The sequence below is a fragment of the Suncus etruscus genome, chromosome 5, assembly GCF_024139225.1.
Source record: "Suncus etruscus isolate mSunEtr1 chromosome 5, mSunEtr1.pri.cur, whole genome shotgun sequence".
In the NCBI taxonomy this organism is placed as follows: Eukaryota; Metazoa; Chordata; class Mammalia; order Eulipotyphla; family Soricidae; genus Suncus; species Suncus etruscus.
In genome coordinates, this window is record NC_064852.1 from 27,888,672 (window position 1) to 27,908,829 (window position 20,158).

Sequence of the window (20,158 nt, forward strand, 5' to 3'; positions counted from 1 at the left end):
TACAATTCCCCCTTTTTAGTAAACAGCAATATTAAACAGTAATAAACAATATTATAAACAAAACATATACAGTAATATAACAATAATACAACAGCAACAATACTACTACTAATAATATAACAATATACAACCTACAGACCCAAAGTAACAAAAGAAAAACTTTAATACAACATTACTATTATAAGATTAAAAAAACATTAATTACGGGCCCGGAGAGATAGCACAGCGGCATTTGCCTTGCAAGCAGCTGATCCAGGACCCAAGGTGGTTGGTTCGAATCCCGGTGTCCCATATGGTCCCCTGAGCACCGCCGGGTGTGACCCAAAAACCGAAAAAAAAAAATCATTAATTACAATTAATTAAAAATATAGAATCAAATATTCTTCAAAGGTTTCCAATCATAAAAAATTACACACGGGGCCGGGCGGTGGCGCTAAAGGTAAGGTGCCTGCCTTGCCTGCGCTAACCTTGGACGGACCGCGGTTCGATCCCCCGGTGTCCCATATGGTCCCCCAAGCCAGGAGCAACTTCTGAGCACATAGCCAGGAGTAACCCCTGAGCGTTACTGGGTGTGGCCCAAAAACCAAAAAAAAAAAAAAAAATTACACATACAAAAGCTAAAAATTTTTACCAAGTCGAAATTTACACTAAAAAAGATGAGTATAGAACTCCTAAAAATCAAACCTGAATCAGGAAAGATGAGTTGTAACTTGATACGGGATACAGCACTGGAACAGTTAACGATGTATTCCTCAGTCCGAAATCAGGAGGCTTGCAACTGTGGGTGAAAGAGGCGATCTGCACATGTGACGGGATTCCTATAAATAAAATATTAAGGACTAGGAAGAAAGAGGGAATGATGAAGAATAATAAATTAAGGGATAAAATGTCAGGAAAAGAGAGCCATATACAAAAAATACAAGACAGATAGACATACAATAACACATGCAAATACATACTATACAAAATTATGGGAATAACATTCACTCATAATTACCAAAAATATCTATTAGGCAGGAATCAAAATAGAGCCAAAGAAAAAATTTTAACTGAATCAGCAAAAAACACTGAAAATACAATAATGGAAAAACTGTTTAGATGGATATCTTCAAATTCACAATAACAAAAAAAATATTTTTTAAGGCAAGGTCGAGTAAATCTGAAAAAGAATTTTATGCACAATATGACCAGAAGGTTCCATAATGCAAATATGAAACAGTAAATCTATTGTAACCAGTCATCAATAATGAGCACTGTGAAAAGAGTTTGCCCAAAAAGTATGGTTATATCAAAACTATGATTATACTTCCATCCTAAAATCTACGTTGAGGGCAATAAAACAATGATGTTACAATGAAAAGTCACAAGTTGCCAAATGAATATATATCAATACACAATCATAAAGCAACATTAACATGATTAAGAATCTTTCTCTCATATAGGTCTTAAGTAACATCAATATATTGCAAAATTTTCTAATCAATAATGACCTAAAACAATACTGAAATTAAGGCATAAATACATCATACAAGCAACCACAATGGGGATTCATTGTATTCACTCCTATTAAGCAATCATACCTAAAAAATGACCAATAAAACATTAATAACAATTGACAAATAAAGGAAATGATTGTTTAAAGTATTCATAGTATATCTCTGAGAAGTATAAAACAGGATATATGCTGCTGTGGATTTTATTGATGCAATAGGGATTTTCTTGATCTTCTTGTCATCAAAATTGATCCAATATGAATATTTACAATATGAAGTACAATGTCCATAGTAAACTTGACCAAAATGATTTGATACTGATGATAAATTGTATTTTTCAGTCTTGTTGTTATCTTCCTGAGTGAATTCTGCTAAATTGAGGTCTTCTAAAGGAAAGCCCACATAAGTGTATAGTTTTTTAATTTGTTTTCCATCAAAAGCAAAACATTTCAAATGAATTATCAATACAGGAGGTATTTTTCATAAATATGTTTTCTTTGAAAAATCCCTTTTAGTGTTGCAATTATTACAGTGAATTCTATTGTTATCTCTCAAATCTTCTTTAAAAAATTCAACAAGGCATTCTTGTAAAGTACATTTATCTGCAGACTTAACAGCCAGGGACAACTGAACAAATGTTTCATAAACCTTAGACTTCTGCTAACATGTAAGACACTGTAGTATAACTGTCCTTGAAAGAGATCATAGATAATAGATTCATAAGACCTAAATTGTTCATATTTTTTATTGTCTATAAGGTGTTTAGTTTCATCTGTTATTGAATTTTTAAGCAAATCCTGATGTAGTCCTCCTATAAGAAACAATAATTCGTGAGGATTCTGTTGGTTATGTCCAGCAAATTGGTCATTAAATAAACCTATTGTCACCTTGAAGCTTTCAGGATTGAAATACTCATGACATCCATTTCCCATGATTTTGATGAGATGACCAAATTCATCTGCTAATTTACCTTTATGTCTCTTTGGATTTTCTCTATTAATATCTTTTTTTATAATGATCTTGATAAAAATACTGAGTCAAGTCTTTAATATTATACAGGCATTGTAATACTGAATTCATGTAACATGAGTTACTCAAATTTTGTAATCCAGTGAAAACAGGTTTCTGTTTTTCTTTTTCTTTTTTTTTTTGGGGTCACACCCGGCGGTGCTCAGGGGTTACTCCTGGCTGTCTGCTCAGAAATAGCTCCTGGCAGGCACGAGGGGCCAAATGGGACACCGGGATTCGAACCAACCACCTTAGGTTCTGGATGGGCTGCTTGCAAGGCAAACACCGCTGTGCTATCTCTCCGGGCCCAGGTTTCTGTTTTTCTATTTGTGTTACAGACTGTAAGGATTTTTCACTGTTATCAGATTCACTGAGAATATGGGGTACGAAAGTTAATTCCTCACCTACTTTCCCAGTCACCTCAGCAGCACCACAACTGTCAATATCCTGAGCATTCTGTACTTGATGTGGGGAGGAGTCTATAGTCCCAGCAACCTGACCTTGACCATCAGCACCAGTCCGATTTCTAACGAGGCACAAGGGGACCCAAAATTTCTTGGGAGGGTTGTCATTTGTAGAAACATAAGCATAACCCCTCCCTCTCAAGAGGAGATAACCAGCAATCCATTTTTTATCCTCTTTTATCCAAATTGGAATATTTGTTGTTTCTTGTCTCTGATTATCTTCCTTAAAATGTCTTTCCCCTGTTGTGTAGCTCTCTCCCTGGGGTAAATTTAGGTAATTTAGTGTGATAAGAGTCAAAGATAACAGCTCGGTTGGCATTAAACCTCTTTTTCTATTCTTTTGCAATTGAGTTTTCAGAGTTCTGTGGGCTCTTTCCACAATTGCCTGTCCTTGACAATTGTGGGGAATTCCTGAGGGTCCAGGGTTCAGGTCCCTGTTTGGGCGCCAAATGTGGGGGGAGGTCGAACCCCTTGCTGGTGGTCTGCGAGTCCAAAAGTAACTTCCAGAGAGAAAGATTAAACCTCATTCTTCCGTCCTCCTCCTGGAGGAGACCCCGGCAACAAATCCGACACAAATAATTCACTTCAGACAAAGAAGTTAGAGGACCAAAGGTTTGGCAAAGAGAGTTTCTTGACAGTCTGACGACAGCTCAATCAGCCATCCGTCCCAGCCCTCAGCTCTGGCAAAAAAAGCCTCAGTAGCCTGCCCCACAAGCTCTTTTATTTCTCACTCAATCGCCCCCACCTGGAAGATCCAGGTGGGACGACAAGCACAGAACTAATAACATAGAATAATTCGAAGAATATTCTATAGTGCTGGCTGGAGCTCTCTTAGCAGCTGGGAGCCAAGTGGCTTGCAGATAGGGGCACAGGTGGGTGTTCACTTGGGGTGGTGGGGGTGAGCGTGGGCAGGGGCTAAAAAGGCTTTGGTCCTGGTCCGTTTCTCCAGCACTCCTGTGCACCATCACTTCCAGGATTTGGCTGGAGGATCCTTTCCAAAGGTCCACAGGATGGGACTCACCTGTCTGTCTTTTTGCACTCTGCTGGCTTATAAGAGCAGGCTAGTTTCTGATGGAGTAAGCGTGAGGTTGTCATTGGTGGTAACAGTATAACTTGATATCAAGAAGCATGTATAAGGGTGGTAGGTGCCCCGGGCTGCTGGACCCTTAGGGAAACCTTCAAGCCCCTAGCTTCAGGGTCACTGCACCGGGGCCTGTCTCAGCTCCACTGCTGCAGTTGCCATAATGCTAATGGGGCCTTGCACATGCACATCTAAGCCTTCAATTGTGTGACCAATCAAAGGCCTCCACCAACTGCACCATCCAGCCTAACAGTGCGGGGATCAGAGCCTAAGGGTGGACCCCAGGACCCCTTTGACCCCAGTTGGCATCTCTGTGTCTAGGGACCTGTCCACCCCTTGCAGGCAACATCAAAGAACGCGTGACACCTGTGGGCCCTTTCTGCAGCTAGAGCGCCCACATTAGAGATGCTCTAACCAGCCATAGACAAGCTTACTGGGCCAGACCGTGTAGAGAGGCTGAATCCAGAGACATTTTTTTTTGTTGTTATTAATTCTTTTGGATTTTGCATCCTGGCGGTGCTCCTGATGGACCATACGGGATGCCAGTGATCAAATCCTGGTCAGCTGCTGCCCTGTATCTCTCAAGGAGATATAGGACCTGTACCCGGGAGACCGTGTCCTTCCTACGCAGGTGGTGGCATTGTGGGGCGGCAGCAGCGCTGCCACCTTCAAGACCAGGTGGAGTTGTGGCCTGAGGTCGTTGGCACCGCCTGGGATCTGCGCCAAGCTCTCCCCTGCAGCCACTTCTGTGCCTTAAGTAGCCGTTTGGCAGGCGGTGGAGGGACGAAGAAATCAAAGGGGGAAAAGGCCGTGTGCAGGGTGCAGTGGCTCTCCCATCCCAACCCTGGGGACTGGGCTGAAGGGGAAGCTTTGGGGGTGCATACCCCCGTATCTGTGTCCTTTATATGCCAATATGTGTACCTCTGTGCAGGTCTCTTTCCATGTGCATCTGTGTGTAGAGGCACATTCTCATATTCGAGGCATGTGCACCCATACCCACAGAGCCAGTGTTCTGTGGTTCTTTTGGGGCCAAACCCAGGGCTCCCAGGTGTCTCCTTTGGTTTCTGGACCATGCAGTACGCAAAGGGGGCATGGACTAAGTCCTCTGAGCCACTTCCAAGCCCAAGTCAATGCTTTTTCTCTTGGGACACAAGTCCAGCGGGACTGGAGGTTGGAGGGGTCTATACAGTGGGGACCAAATTCAGGGCATGTGTAAGGCAATACCCCCTGTATTATTTTACCCCCATTTTAACCATGTCCTCTGAGTCTCTAACATTAATTCTGTAACATCTCTTGTGCTTTTGATGTACATTTCCCTCATAAGGACTTCCCTAGTTAAGCCCTTTCATGGGCTTATTCATTGTTGGTACATTTCCCTCAGAGCAAAAGCCTTTTCCTTTGTTTATTTTTGGGTCAACCTGGTGGAGCTCAGGGGTTACTCCTGGCTGTGCACTCAGGAATTACTCCTGAGAGGGTGCAGGGAATGAAACCTGGGTCAGCCACCTACAAGACAAATTCCCAACCTGCTGTATTATTGCTCTGGCTCCAGAGAAAAATGCTTAGATTTTGTATCTGTTGAAAACATTTTGTTGTTGGAAGTTTGAGTTCTTGATGTATTTTGGACATATGATCCCTTCTCCAGGTCAGTGCGGGTCTTTTCAATTTTATCAAACTCGTTTCTTTGTTGTTGTTTTTGGTCCACACTCAGGGGTGCTCAGGAATTACTTACCTGGCTTTACACTCAGAAATCACTTCTGCCCGGAGAGATAGCACAGCAGCGTTTGTCTTGCAAGCAGCCGATCCAGGACCAAAGGTGGTTGGTTCGAATCCCGGTGTCCCATAGGGTTCCCCGTGCCGGCCAGGAGCTATTTCTGAGCAGACAGCCAGGAGTAACCCCTGAGCACCGCCGGGTGTGACCCAAAAACCAAAAAAAAAAACCAAACAAAAAAAAAACAAAAAAACCAAAAAAACCAAAACATCACTTCTGGTAGGCTTGGGGGACCATTTGGAATGCTGGGAAATCGAATCTGGATCCATCCCAGGTCAGCCGCGTGCAAGGCAAATGCCTTACCACTGTACTATCTCTCTGACCCCCATTTTATCAGACTCTTGCACTGTGCAGTTTTTTAGTTTGATATACCGTATTTGCCGGCATATAAGACGACTGGACGTATAAGACGACCCCCTAATTTTGCAGTTAAAACATAGGTTTAGGCCTATATTCACTGTATCAGACAGAACGTTCCTGTGCTGCAACTGTATGTACCACACTGAGCCAATCATAACAAGCAAAGGTTCAAAGGTTCTACTGTCATAGACTTCCTCTCTGACTCTGGCCAATCTGAGCAGGCTTTTGACAGTGTAGATTCGGGTCCAGAACATTATCTAATTTGCACGCATAAAAAGCCTGCTTGGATTGGCTGAGTTAGAGAGGCGGTCCGAGCAGCCTTGCAGTGATTGGTGCAGGATCGAGTTGGAAAATTCGTTTTGTGGCAATATTCAGGCAATTTTCGTTGAGCAGCATATTGAAACATTTTTTGGGATATACTTGGCGTATAAGATGACCCCCCGATTTTCGGTTGACTTATTTTTGTTTCAAAAGTCATCTTATACGCTGGAAAATACGGTACTTGTCACACTTGTTCCCTTGACATCTCTTGCATGCAGAAGGACAATGGTTCGAATGCCGGCATCCCATATGGTGCCCTGAGCCTGCTAGGAGAAATTTCTGAGCATAGAGCCAGGAGTAACCCCTGAGCGCTGCCAGGTGTGACTCAAAAAAACAAAACAAAACAAAAAAATCTATCGCAATGGGGTCTATTGCTTTATTCTCTCCTATGGATTGGGACTCATTTTCTAGTTTTTAAACATTTTTTTGGTGGAGCAGGAGTGTACATCCAGCAGAGCTCAAATCACCCTGGCTGGCCTTGGGAGCTATACGTTGTGCTGATGATCGACTGCTCTATGTCTCTGGCCTTAATTTCCCCCTTTTGTCAAGATATCCGCCCTTCTGAGGTAGAGCCCACCCTAACTTGAATGTCCTTACCTCTGTCAATACTCAATTTCGGGTCAGAGAGATAGCATGGAGGTAAGGCGTTTGCCTTGCATGCAGAAGGACTGTGGTTCGAATCCCGGCATCCCATATGGTCCCCTGTGCCTGCCAGGGGCGATTTCTAAGCATAGAGCCAGGAGTAACCCCTGAGCACCACTGGGTGTGACCCAAAAACCAAAAACCAAAACCAAACCAAAACAAAAAACCCTCAATTTCTAGATAAAGTCACATGCAGAGGGCCTGGGACAATCATTCTCTTGGGAGGATGGAGGTGAGGTAGGCATGACAGGAGGCCTAACAATTCAGTCCATAATGAATGTCACAAAAGAACAGGGCAGTATATGGATTACTTTATTTGTTTAGACGATCCTGGGGGGGGGGGGTGGGCCAGAGCAGGAGAGCAGTAACACTGAGGAGAGCTGAGAAGGAGGATACACATGTGCAAGTACCTGTTCTTGTAACCGAACCCACTTTCTGAAGAAGCACAGTGGCTGCTTCTCAGCTTAGTACATTCATACCATCTGGAGGCTTCCATATACAGTATATGATATGCTTTGGGTTTTTATAAATGTACAGCTTCCAAAAAAAAAAAAATAAGGTCCTGGGAATAGGTACAGCAACATGGGCCAGCCACATTCGGCTCAGGCCCCTCCTCAGCCCCACCTAGCCCCCCTCAGCACCTGTTGTGCCTGCAGGCCACTGTACCCTTGGGCACCTTTGAAGGAGGTAACCCCCTGCCTGGTGCCCTGAGAAGAGGAATGTGTCCTGGAAGAAGTGTGTTCTTCAAGGAAAGGCACTTGTCAGTGGCAGCTCTGCCCCTCTCACTAGGTTTAAATACAATAAATAAATCTTAGTGTGAGGTGGTGATCTGCTCTCCAGGGTCCCTCTGTGTGGCTACCTCTGGGATCATAGCATGGGAGTGACATTCCTTGTCTCCACCCCAGCTCTGCTCCGTGCTTCGTGAGGAAGGTGCTAGAATGATTCCAGGCCTTGGAGAAGGAGAAGCAGGTACTGCTGCTGGATCCGAGAAGAGCCCCCCCGCCCCCCAATGTCCCCTCCTTGCCCTGGGCCAGGGGTGCCTTGGCCTGTGCATCAGCTTGCAGCATGCCTCAAATCTTGGTCACATAGTTGTTGGGGAACAGGCCTTGCTTGCCTCGGAGTCGTCCCGTCCACCAGCCTGAAGGATCTGTAAGAAAGGCAACATAGGGAGTGAGAAGGGAGGCTGAGGAGCCGGAGCAATAGCACAGTGGCAGGGTGTTTGCCTTGCATGTGGCCGAGATGGGATGGAACTAGGTTCGATCCCTTGCATATGGTCCCCCGAGCCTGCCAAGAGTGATTTCTGAGTGCAAAGCCAGGAGTAACCTGAGTGCTGCCAGGTGTGGTCCAAAAATAACAACACAACAAAACAAAAGAAGGGAGGCTGGAGCTGTACCTCACTCCCAGGACTCACCCACACCCCCACTGTTTCATTTGTTATATTGGACCATACCCAGCAGTGCTCAGGGGTTACTCTTGGCTCTGCATTCAGGAATTACTCTTAGTGTGCGTGCGTGTGTGTGTGTGTGTGTGTGTGTGTGTGTGTGTGTGTGTGTGTGTGTGTGTGTGTGTGTGTGTGTGTGGTGGGGTTGGGTGGGGGCTGAATAAGGGATCCTTTAAGGCTAGTGATGGCTAACTTTTTTTTTTGGTTTTTGGGTCACACCCGGTAGTGCTCAGGGGTTACTCCTGGCTCTATGCTCAGAAATCGGCCCTGGCAGGCTTGGGGGACCATATGGGATGCCGGGATTCGAACCACCGTCCTTTGGCATGCAAGGCAAACACCTTACCTCCATGCTATCTCTCCAGCCCCATGATGGTTAACCTTTTTGAGCCCAAGTGCCCAAACTGCTGCACAATGCCCTGTCCTTCCAATGGCCAGTCTGGCCCTGTTGCCTGGTGAGCTGCAAAGCAGACACTGGCACACTCGCCTCCCGCCGCACCGCATATCTTAAGTAAGGACCTTCCCACATACCAGCTGCAAGGCCTTTGCATGCCACAGCTGGCACGCGTGCCATAGGTTTGCCATCGAGGCCTTAGGCTCTGAACCTGGGTTGTCAGCATTGCAAGGCAAATGCCTTACTCGATGTACAATTGTCCCTGACATTTACAATTTTTTTCTTTAATTTTGTTTTTGGGTCATCACAGGCAGTGCTCACGGGTTACTCCTGGCTGTACACTCAGAAATTACGCCTGGTGGGCTCTGTGGACAGCCGGGATACTGGGGATTGAGCTCAGGTCAGCTCATGCGAGGCATACGCCTACCCACTGTGCTATTGTTCCCCCCAACGTTTTTTAAATGAAAACATGGAAAGTTCTGCAGTGGCCTTGCCCCATCTCCTTAACTGGTACCAAGTGGCTGTGTGGTACCAAGACCTTGGTGGCTGCTTCCTCCCCACTCAGTACCCTGTCCTCACTCCTACCACATGCATAGCATCTGCCACCCAACCTGGCCTTTGACTTTTCAGCATTCTTTTTTTTTTTTTTTTTTTTTTGGTTTTTGGGTCTCACCCGGCAGTGCTCAGGAGTTACTCCTGGCTCCATGCTCAGAAGTCGCTCCTGGCGAGCACGGGGGACCATATGGGACGCCGGGATTCGAACCGATGACCTTTTGCATGAGAGGCAAACGCCTTACCTCCATGCTATCTCTCCGGCCCCGACTTTTCAGCATTCTTAATTTTCATCTTAATCATCTTAATCGCTCCCAGCCAGGGCATAGTTTCTGCTATATTTGTTCATGATTTTCTGGACTAAACATGCATTTCATTATATATGCTACTGCCTAAGTGAACACCATAAATGCATGTGAAACAAATCAGCTATTTTTATTTTTATTTTTTTTGGTTTTTGGGCCACACCCGGCGGTGCTCAGGGGTTACTCCTGGCTGTCTGCTCAGAAATAGCTCCTGGCAGGCACGGGGGACCATATGGGACACCGGGATTCGAACCAACCACCTTTGGTCCTGGATGGGCTGCTTGTAAGGCAACACTGCTGTGCTATCTCTCTGGGCCCTCTAATACTTATTCTTCTGTGTCCTGTTTCTCAGAACCCAACAGTTAGAATCACTTCCTGTACAACTACTGCATTAAAAAAGGGATTTCTTTTTTCTGTTTTGGTTTTTGGTTTTTGGGTCACACCTGGTAGCGCTCAGGGGTTACTCCTGGCAGGCTCAGGGGACCATATGGGATGCCGGGATTCGAACCACCATCCTTCCGCATGAAAGGCAAACACCTTACCTCCATGCTATCTCTCTGGCCCCAAAAAAGAGAAGTATTTTTTTTTGGGCGGGGAGGTGTTATTTGTTTTTGCAACACACCCGGTGGGACTAAGGGATAACTCCTGATTCTGCATTCAGAAGTTACTCTTGGCAGGCTCAGAGGGACATTATGGGATGCTGGGGATAGAATCCAGGTCAGTTGCATGCAAGGCAAATGTCCTACCCGCTGTGCTATCACTCTGGCCACATATCAACTTATTTCATATTATAGTAATAATCTATAGGGCCGGAGTGATAACACAGCAGGTGAAATGTTTGCCTTGCACACAGCCAACCGGGGTTTGGGACCTAGAATTCCTCCTCAGAGTAGGCTCAGGTGATGAGGGAACTTGCTGAAATTCCTGGCTTGTTCCTTAGTCAGCTACAGTTCCAATGCTCTCTCAGGCTATCTTTGCCCTCCTCACAAGCTCTGGTGGCATCTACCATGTTCTGCAGTTCCCTTGAGCTTGTCCAGCAGGCTCTATCTCATAGGCTCTCCTGTACTGGTCCTCAGCCCCTCAGCTTAACTCTTGTCCCTTTGCTTTCACCTCCATGGTGTGCTAACTCTCCAAGTCAGTTCTCCTTGTTCATTATGCCCCACTAGCCCTCAGGTTTGAGTACCTACTTCATGAAATTCTGATTCATCTTCTCTACCATAAACCAAGTGTTAAGTGAGTCCATGGGTCACGTCCACCAGGAAATTATTGGGCCTTGCCATGACTTTCATCTTATTCCAGTCCTTCCCAGAAAATGTTGCCCACACCTCACTGCTTTACCTAGGTCAGTGGTCGGCAACCTTTTTTTCCAACTGAGCCAAATCTCGCCAAAACCACGATTGAAATTTACTTTGAGAGCCACGCAGAACGCGCATTGACAGAGGCTAGGAGCAGAGTCCTGAATCCTGGAGTGGCCACCCGGCACACAGAAGAGCCACATTAAAAGTGTAAAGAGCCACATGTGGCTCGCGAGCCACAGGTTGACGACCACTGACCTAGGTCATGCCCTGCAGACCGGTCCCACTCAGAGTACAGATCAGTTCAGGGATGGGCAGAGGCAGATGGTCATTTGTTCACTCAGAGTGATTATTCTCAAAGAGTTTCAAAGATAGGGGCTGGAGTTTGATAAAATAGGATAGTACAGTGGGTAGGGCATGTGCAGCCAACTTGGATTTGATTCCCAGCATCCCATATGGTTCCCCTGAGTAGGCCAGGAGTGATTCCTGAATGCAGAACCAGGAAGTAACCACTGAGCATCACCGAAGCAAAATAAACAAAACAAGTTATCATTGAAGATAATCAAAGAATAATATTCAGAGAAGTCACAGAGCTAATGTAGACACAGCGCCATTTGCTGGCTGGGAATCAATGCAGCCATTCTGCCATCAGGAGGAAAAAAACTGGCTGTAGATAACTAAGGTCAAGGCTGAAGTAGGCATAAAAATGAAGGCTGACTTTCAGCCCATATGTTCCCCCCTCTCAGTTAAACGACCTTTTGAGCCATGTGACTGCATGTTTCCTGGGGGCCTATGCCAGGTGGCCAGCCATGCACTTACCTTCTTTGATAATATCGATAATGTCATTGGCATTAAAGCTGAGTTCATCTGTGTCCTGAGCGTCATAGGCGTACAAGGCCTTGCACTGCGGCACCTGAGGCTTAGGCTTGGGCTGAGGCTTGGGTCTGCCCCCTGCCGGGGCTGGTCGACTGGTTGTCTGTCTCCGGACGCTGTTGGGGGGAGAGGTGACAGGTGAGACTCGGCCCGAGGAGAGGTGGAAGCTTTCTGCTTTCATAAACACTTACATGTATCAGGGGTCTCAAACTCAATTTACCTGGAGGCCGAGGAGGCAAAGTCGGGGTGATCCTTGAGTGCAAAGTCAGTAGTAAGCCTTGAACATTGGGGGGTGTGACCCAAATAACTAAAACAAAACAAAATTCTTCTAGGGCAGAGCCACAAAATGTCGTACGGAGGGCCGCAAAGGGCCCTTACATTGTAAGTCTTGACTCTGTTATACTCTAACAAGGCACAAAAGAGCCTGGGCCCCAAAGGCCATTCAAGTTCAGATACAATTCCCCGGTGACTGACTCTATCTTACTGGGAGGTGAGCCACTCTCTAGAAGTCCCCTGAGACTGGAAATGCCCTGCCTTGGGTCTGTGCAAGCTCTGAGATCCTGAGTTCAGTTCCTGCCACTGCAACTAGAAGTCTTGCAGCACCACAAACCTGGCACCAGTAGCATCACTACCACCCAAACACCCCCCTACCAGGCTGCAGCCTACAGCAAGCTTATAAGAAGCATTAGCTGCTACTGTGTCCCCAAGTAAAGAAGGAAATTGGGGCTGGGGTGTGGGTGATTTAACTTTCCTTTATTTCTTTCCCTTTTCCCCAATCCCTCCTATATTTATTTTTGTTTTAGTGTCACTCCCAGCAGCGCTCAGGGGTTGCTCCTGGCTCTACACTCAGAAATCGCTCCTGGCAGGGTCAGGGGACCATATGGGATGCCGGGATTCGAACCACTGTCCTTCTACATGCAAGGCAAATGCCCTACCTCCATGCTATCTCTCCAGCCCCCCTCCTTTATTTCTTTTTTTTTTTGGGGGGGGGGATTGGGCCACACCCAGCAGCGCTCAAGTGTTACTCCTGGCTCTATGCTCAGAAATAGCTCCTGGCAGGCTCGGGGGACCATTATGGGATGCTGGGATTTGAACCACCGACCTTCTGCATGCAAGGCAAATGCCTTACCTCCATGCTATCTCTCCAGCCCCCCACTCCTCTATTTCTTTTTTTATTTTTTGGGTTTTTTTTTTGGGGGGGGGGCATATCTGTTTGATGCTCAGGGGTTCCTCCTGGCTAAGCACTCAGAAATTGCCCCTGGCTTGGGGGGACCATATGGGACGCCGGGGGATCGAACCGTGGTCCTTCCTTGGCTCGCGCTTGCAAGGCAGACACCTTACCTCTAGCACCACCTCACCGCCCCTCCCCTTCCTCTATTTCTTCTTCTTTTTTTTTTTTATGGTTTTTCTCTATTTCTTAACTTACTCCTCAGGTAGTACTTAGGGGAGCTCAGGTTTCACTCATGATGATACTCTGGCTCCGTGGGCTGGGGAGGTGAGGAACCATCAGGCCCACACCAGGCAAGGCTGATGCAGTATTAGGGACCCATGGGGGGGGCGTGTCTCCCATTGATAAAGTAGGTGCTCAGCACCTCTAAGCACATTTGCTTCGGCACTGCTCAGAGACCACTCCTGGCAGTGCTTGGGGGACCCAATGGGGTGCCAGGGTTGAACCCAGGTAGGTCGTGTGCAAGGCAATTGCCATACCCACTGTACTATCTCTCTGGCCCCCAGTCATTTTAAACAACAGTCGCCACGAGGTGTAGTCTCCTCTCCTGTCTTCCATTGGCAGTTGAACACCGTAATAGAAATCTTGCTTTGTGTTCTCGAGTGGTTACTTTCTTTCTAACTCCCTTCCTCAGAAATTCCCAAAAAAATCCCATGATTTTACTTTAAAAAACAACAACAACAATAGAAAAGCCAGCAAAAATCCTGTTTCCTGCCTGGTGGCTTTACCAACTCCGTATTTATCACGACACAATCCACCCAGCTGGCCTGTTTCTCAGCTGCATAAAAGGACGCTAATCCCATCAATGGTCCCAATTTTGAGATGGGTCCCGTGGGTCCTAAAGCGATTGCTTGTTGGTTGTCCTCACTTGTACACTTCACACTCGATTAGGTCGTAACCGAGTCAGCGAATGGAATGTTGGAGGCCATTAGACAGGATTCCCTTTTCACCCTGACAGAAACTTATCCAATGCGGCTTCCCAAGCAGCACTCCCTGAACAGAGAAGTGCAAGTGCTTGGGGGGCCTCTCTGAGGGGGTGCCTGGAGCAGCAGGCCTTGCTTCCACCGCTAGATGGCAGCAGCGTCTCCCTTCACTGCTTAGGAACATCAAAATCCTCCCAGGCACCAGATCCCAGTCCAGGTCTTCTATGTACCAAGCTGCCCACAGTCTTCTTCCTATGCTATTTTAAAGGTGATTGTTCTTTTTTTTTTTTTTTTTTTAACAAATAATTAATAAAAAACAAACTTGGTTTTGGGGCCACACCCGGTGGCGTTTAGGGCTTAATCCTGGCTCTGCACTCAGAGATCACTCCTGGCAGGGCTTGGGCACACTACACAGTGGTAAAGATTGAATCTTGGTCCATTGCATGCAAGTGCCCTGCCGCTGTTCTAGTTGAAACACACACCTTAAAGTAATTATATCCATTCAAAAGCATTCAGCAAAAGTGGGGGGGGGGGGATACAGCAAGAAAGTCTTTCCACTGTGCCTAAGGACAAACTATGCCATGCATCTATTCTTTTGCTTGCAAAAGAAATGTAAGCTACTTGCTTGCCTGGGAGGGCTGAGGGACTGTGTGGAGCGGCCAGAACTTGCAGGAGGAAGGAGGAAAGGGAAGGGCTTTCCTCTGGCCTGAATTCTGGAAGGAAGCAGTATGCTGCAGAGCTCTGAGCTCTACCTACAGAGGACAGGTTCCCCCACCCTGTCTCGCTAAGCCCTGTGCATACCAGGAGCTGCTGAGCCAGCAGGCTGAGGGGCACTGCCTGACAAGGCTGGTAGCAGGAGTGACCAGTGCAGAGACTGGGGTGCTGGGTGTTGCAAAAAGGTCTCTAATGTGGAAGGCTGACTCTGCCTACCAAACTGCTTATTTTTGAAAAAAAGGCACTTTCCAGCTCAGAGCACCACCTATTCACTGTCTGCTGGAAATCCTCAAGGCATGCTGGGGGAGCGCTTGCTTCTTGAAAGTTGGCAGGCAAGCAGGCTCTTAATTAGGCAAGCTCGGTAAGAGGCATGCATCAGTGTTTGATTAATAAGAGCCATTAGCCTGCATACCAAAGTCAACTGACTTCCCAGCAACAAGGAATGGGGGTGTGCGAGTTAGGGTAGCCTGGGAGGAGGAGAGACAGGCACGAGCACACACAGGTAGACACAGAGACATAGCCACACAGACACACAGCCAAGTACTAACAAAGAAATTAAGGGGCCTGAGAGATAGCACAATGGTAAGGCATTTGCCTTGCATGTGGCTAAAACGGGCTGGACCCGGTTTGATTCCTGGCATTCCATATAGTCCTCTGAACTTGCTAGGAGCAATTTCTGAGCTGAGCTAGGAGTAACCCCTGAGCATCACCGGCTGTGGCCCCAAAACTAATCAATTAATAAACCGCTTTAAAGAAAAAGAAAAAAAATTAAGCTTTTTAGAGGAGGCTGGAGGGTTGGGGTCATGGGCTGGAGGGTCTGGCAGGTGCTCAGGACTGTACTCTTGGAAGGTCTTGGAGGATCATCTGGGCTCCTGGAGCTCACACTCAGGTTGACTGTGTGCAAGGCAAATGGACCCTCTGTATTACCCCTCTGACCTCAAGCTTTACTTTTTGGAGGGAGAGAGAAGATGCCATACCTGGTGATGCTCAGTGGACCCATGCTGTGTTGGGGGTCAATGGCATGCAAAGCGAGTGCCTGAACTCCTGTATCACTTCTTCAGCCCCCAAAGCGACTGTTTTATGTCCAGGGAACAAACCCACCACTATTTTGGGTGTGTGTGTGTCACACCCTGTGGCGCTCAGGAGTTACTCCTGGCTCTACATTCAGACATCGCTCCAGGCAGGCACAAGGGACCATATGAGATGCCAGGATTCGAACCATCATCCGTCCTGGGTCGGCTGTGTGCCCTACTGCTGTGCTATCTCTTCGGCCCCCAAACCCACCTCTATTAACTCAGGTTCCAGAATAGGGGAACCTGGCTGCTGATCACCAGCAGGGGGCGGTCTTAGCACAAAGACAGAGCTGGATGCCTGAATAGGCCAACCCTGCACCCCCACCCCCCAGCGCTGCTGGAGCCCCCTTGTCATTCCTTTTCCCATCTTCCTGTGAGTCCCCTCAGCTTAGTGTAGCCCAGAGTCCTCACTGAAAAGCTTGTCCTCAGCTCTTGGGAAATGAACCAAAGCTTCCTGGGACCTGTGGGTGTTTGCCAGGGCAGGACCTGCCACTCACTGTCCTGCAGTATGTGCAGGCCCTTCTCAGGGCATCTCCTGAGTTCCAGCCACACACTCTGGTTGGTTTGCAGCAGATTTCAGGGAAGAGGGCAGGCCAGTCCACCTCCTAGGGAGGAGCTAAACAGGCACCTTCCTCTGCTCCCAGAAGAAACTCTTCTGTGTCCCAGCATAAACTCACAACAGCACACAGGGTATCCCTATTGGTCCCTCAAGCTTGCCAGAGGAGTAATTTCTGAGCACAGAGCCAGGAGTAATCCCTATGTGCTGCCAAATATAGCCCAAAAAAAAAACAAACCCCCCCCCCCAAAAAAAAAGAAATTGTGTTGAACTCATTTTTTATTATGTGGCTGCCTTCTTGTGTTTTTTTTTTTGTTTTTTAATTTTTCATATGTCAAGCCACAAAATCTGCAATAGACATGATTTCACTTCCTGGCCAACCTTTGTGTGGTCTCTTTTTCTTGCCTATCTGTCATGAATTTATGTGCTTTGAAAGCAAGTACTCTATTCTCTGTGCTATCGCTCTGGCCCCAACAAAATTTCTGAATAAAAGATCATATTGAAAATCAGCTGCAGGGGCCGGAGAGATAGCAAAGCGGTGTTTGCCCTGCAAGCAGCCAATCCAGGACCAAAGGTGGTTGGTTCGAATCCCGGTGTCCCATATGGTCCCCTGTGCCTGCCAGGAGCTATTTCTGAGCAGATAGCCGTGAGTAACCTCTGAGCACCACCAGGTGTGGCCCAAAAACAAAACAAAACAAAACAAACAAACAAAAAAAGAAAATCAGCTGCAACCCAATAATGAAATTGAGAAAGCAATTCCAGAAATGGCATAAAAATAAACTCTGGGAGGGGCTAGAGCTATAGCAAAGCGGTAGGGTGTTTGCCTTGTACATGGTCAATCTAGGACACACCTTGGCTCAGTCCCCTGAGCCAGGAGTGATTTCTGAGAGCATAGCCAGGAGTAACCTCTGAGCATCATAGGGTGTGGCCCAAACAGCAAAAATAAAACAAAACAAAAAACAAAACCCCCCCCTGGGATAAATTGAACAAAAAGAATGTAGTTTTATTAATAGAAAAATCTAGAATAGGCTAATCTATGCTGACAGAAAGTGCACTAGGGCTGGGGTCAGACTGAAGAATGACTGCTAACAGGGAAAAGATTCCTTTGGAAGCTGGAGAGATGATACAGCAGTTTGGGTGATTGTCTTGTTCAAGGCTAACCCGAGTTTATTCCCGGCACTCCATCAGGTCTCCTGAGCTCTGCTAGGAGTGTTCTCTGAGCATAGATCTGGGGATAAGCCCTGAGCATCACCAGGTGGGGCCCAACCCTGCCCCCACTCTGCTCCCCAAAGGTTTTCATTGAGGAGTAATGGACATGCTCTAGACCAGATTATGGCAACCACCGCACGGTCCTAAAGGTACAAGGGCCACTGTGGATGCTGCTGGAAATGACTTGCTTTTATGCCATGGACATAGTTTGTCTCAAAAAGCTGTTATTTAAAGTACACTGCATGCCCCCCGTGGGCATGGCAGAGCCCTGCTGACCTCTAGGGAGCCTCATTCTCAAGCAGGCACCAGAAGGGGAAAGCAAGAACAGAGCAGAGCCGTGTATGGACACAGGGCACAGAGACCACTTCTTTGGGTTCAGCAAAGGTCAGTCCAAGCAGAGAAAAGTCTGTGATTATCCCTGCATTTGGCTTCCCGAGTTGGGTCTTGGCAGGGCCCTCCCCTGGGGAGTGGGGTAGAGTCTAGGCAGTTCTAAGGAGAGGCAGTGTTTGCTGGGGAGCAGCAGGAGGCCATGTACAACTGGAAGCCATGTGCAGTGGAGGCTCATGTGCAGTGGGGGGCTGTGGTTGGGAGGCAGGCAGGAGGAGGAAGCAAAGGCAGCTGGAGACAAGTCAGGGAAGACTACTCCCAGTATCTAGTCCCTCAAGCCCATCGGGGGTGCACCTGTCCTGCCGGTATCTTCCCAGAAGCCTCTCACAAAGCCCCCACCTCTGAGCCTGCCCTCAAGCTCCTGGGCAGAATATGAGAAGCTGCTGTGATATACAACAGATTGGGCAATATGGCACTGCAGAGATGCTGCATCTTGTTTGGGTCACATCTGGGGGTTCTCAGGGCTTACTCCTGGCTTTGTGCTCGGGATCACTCCACAGCTTTGGGTGCTGGGGTTCAAACCCAGGTCAGCTGCATGTAAGGCAAGTGTCCTGCCTGTTGTACTATCTCTCTGATCCCAATGTCGTGTTTCTGAGCCCCTCCACAGCCCCATGGAAGATCCGGGGCACTTTCTAAGCCCACCAGCAGCTTCCTTCCCAGGCCCAGGCACATACAGAGGCTCCTGAGATCACACAGAGCTTCCCTCATGCACCACTGTCTACATAACCTTCGCTTTCAGAGTCCTTCCATGGCCACATATTCCCAGAGCCCACAGCAGGGGACCACACAGAGCCCAGGAACTTGTGGCCTGAATCAGCTATCAGAAAGGAGGGTTCCACTAGGTTATGCACTGAGCCTGCTGGTGCCCTGATGGAACCCCTAGAGCAGGCACCAGGTCCAGAAGCACAACATGGAATAGAGACATACACTGATGGAGGGGAGGGCAGGACAGGTGTCTGGCAAGGCACTGGGTTCAGTTCTTCTCAGGCAGATATGTGAGACGGTTCGAATTACCCCTGAGCATCACCAGGCATGCCCGCCCCCAAAGCCCCTACATCAAATACAAACATTTTCCATTTCCATAAACTGCTTTTCCAGTTCATAACATTGTTATTTAATCTACATTAAACGCAGAGGAATTTTACAGTGCTGAAGATATTGTGGACCTCACTACACTAGCATGAAAGTCGAAAGATTAAGCGATGTGCAGGAGGCAGGCACTTGCCTTACATGCCACCAATTTGGGTTCAATCCCCAGGTTTCACCAGAAGTGACTACTGAGTGCAACATCCAGGGTAAGCCCTGAGCAGCACTGGGTGTGATCCTAAACAAAGAAACAATAAACACTGGGCTCACTCAGTTTTTGAGACTGCAGACTCCCCTCCCTGGAGCTGCTGTGTATGAACTCCACAGCCCTAACTGCATTCTTTTCCATGCCAGGCAAGTGAGGGTAAACTTTCAAATATCCCTTGTTTCTCTTGTAGATGGGAGATGTATGTCTGAAATTCGAAGAAGGAAAAATAATGGCATTTTATTTTACTGGCTCTTAAAAATATGCTCTATTCCAAAAGGTTGAATCTATAAACATTACTGGAATCGTGGGGACGGATGCCAGGCATTCCTCAGCCTCATGGCCGCCCGCGCTGGGACCAGGCGGTCACTCCTGTGGGTTATGGGCTAGGGCTGGGAAATGTTGCTATTGGACACTGCTTGCAAATGTCAGGCCACTTGCAAATCTGACTCCCTGAGAACAATCCTTTGGTAGCGAGAGGGCAGTGACTGTATTTTCCAGTCCCTCCAACCCACAGCATGGCTAGAAGAGGGCGCCGCTGAGCACTTTCCGTCTCAATTCAAAGACATCTCTGGAAGATCTTGAAATTTCCTGAAACTCAAGAATTGTCCTCCTGTGCAACAATGAACCCCAGAACTAAAAGTACTCTAAGGAGGGTAAGGAAAATGGTACAGTTATGGGCAGTGCTTGCCTTGCATGTGGCCAACCTGCGTTTGATCCCTGGCACCAAATAGTGTGAGCCCTAGAGCAGCCAGGTTTTGCTCCAACCCAAATACAATAGTC

At 47.3% G+C, this 20,158-nt stretch overlaps 1 protein-coding gene across 1 annotated transcript in view; it reads right to left on the reverse strand.

The window, feature by feature from the left end:
* Window positions 1-8,188: 8,188 nt before the first annotated feature.
* MYO1E (myosin IE) overlaps window positions 8,189-20,158 on the reverse strand; it is a 211,096-nt gene continuing 199,126 nt past the window's right edge. Inside the window, exons 27-28 of the mRNA XM_049773610.1 lie at window positions 11,941-12,110; window positions 8,189-8,284 (exon numbers count right to left, since the gene is read on the reverse strand). Coding sequence (XP_049629567.1) covers window positions 8,208-8,284; window positions 11,941-12,110 — 247 coding nt within the window. The 3' untranslated portion in view covers window positions 8,189-8,207. The remainder of the gene's footprint in view (window positions 8,285-11,940; window positions 12,111-20,158) is intronic.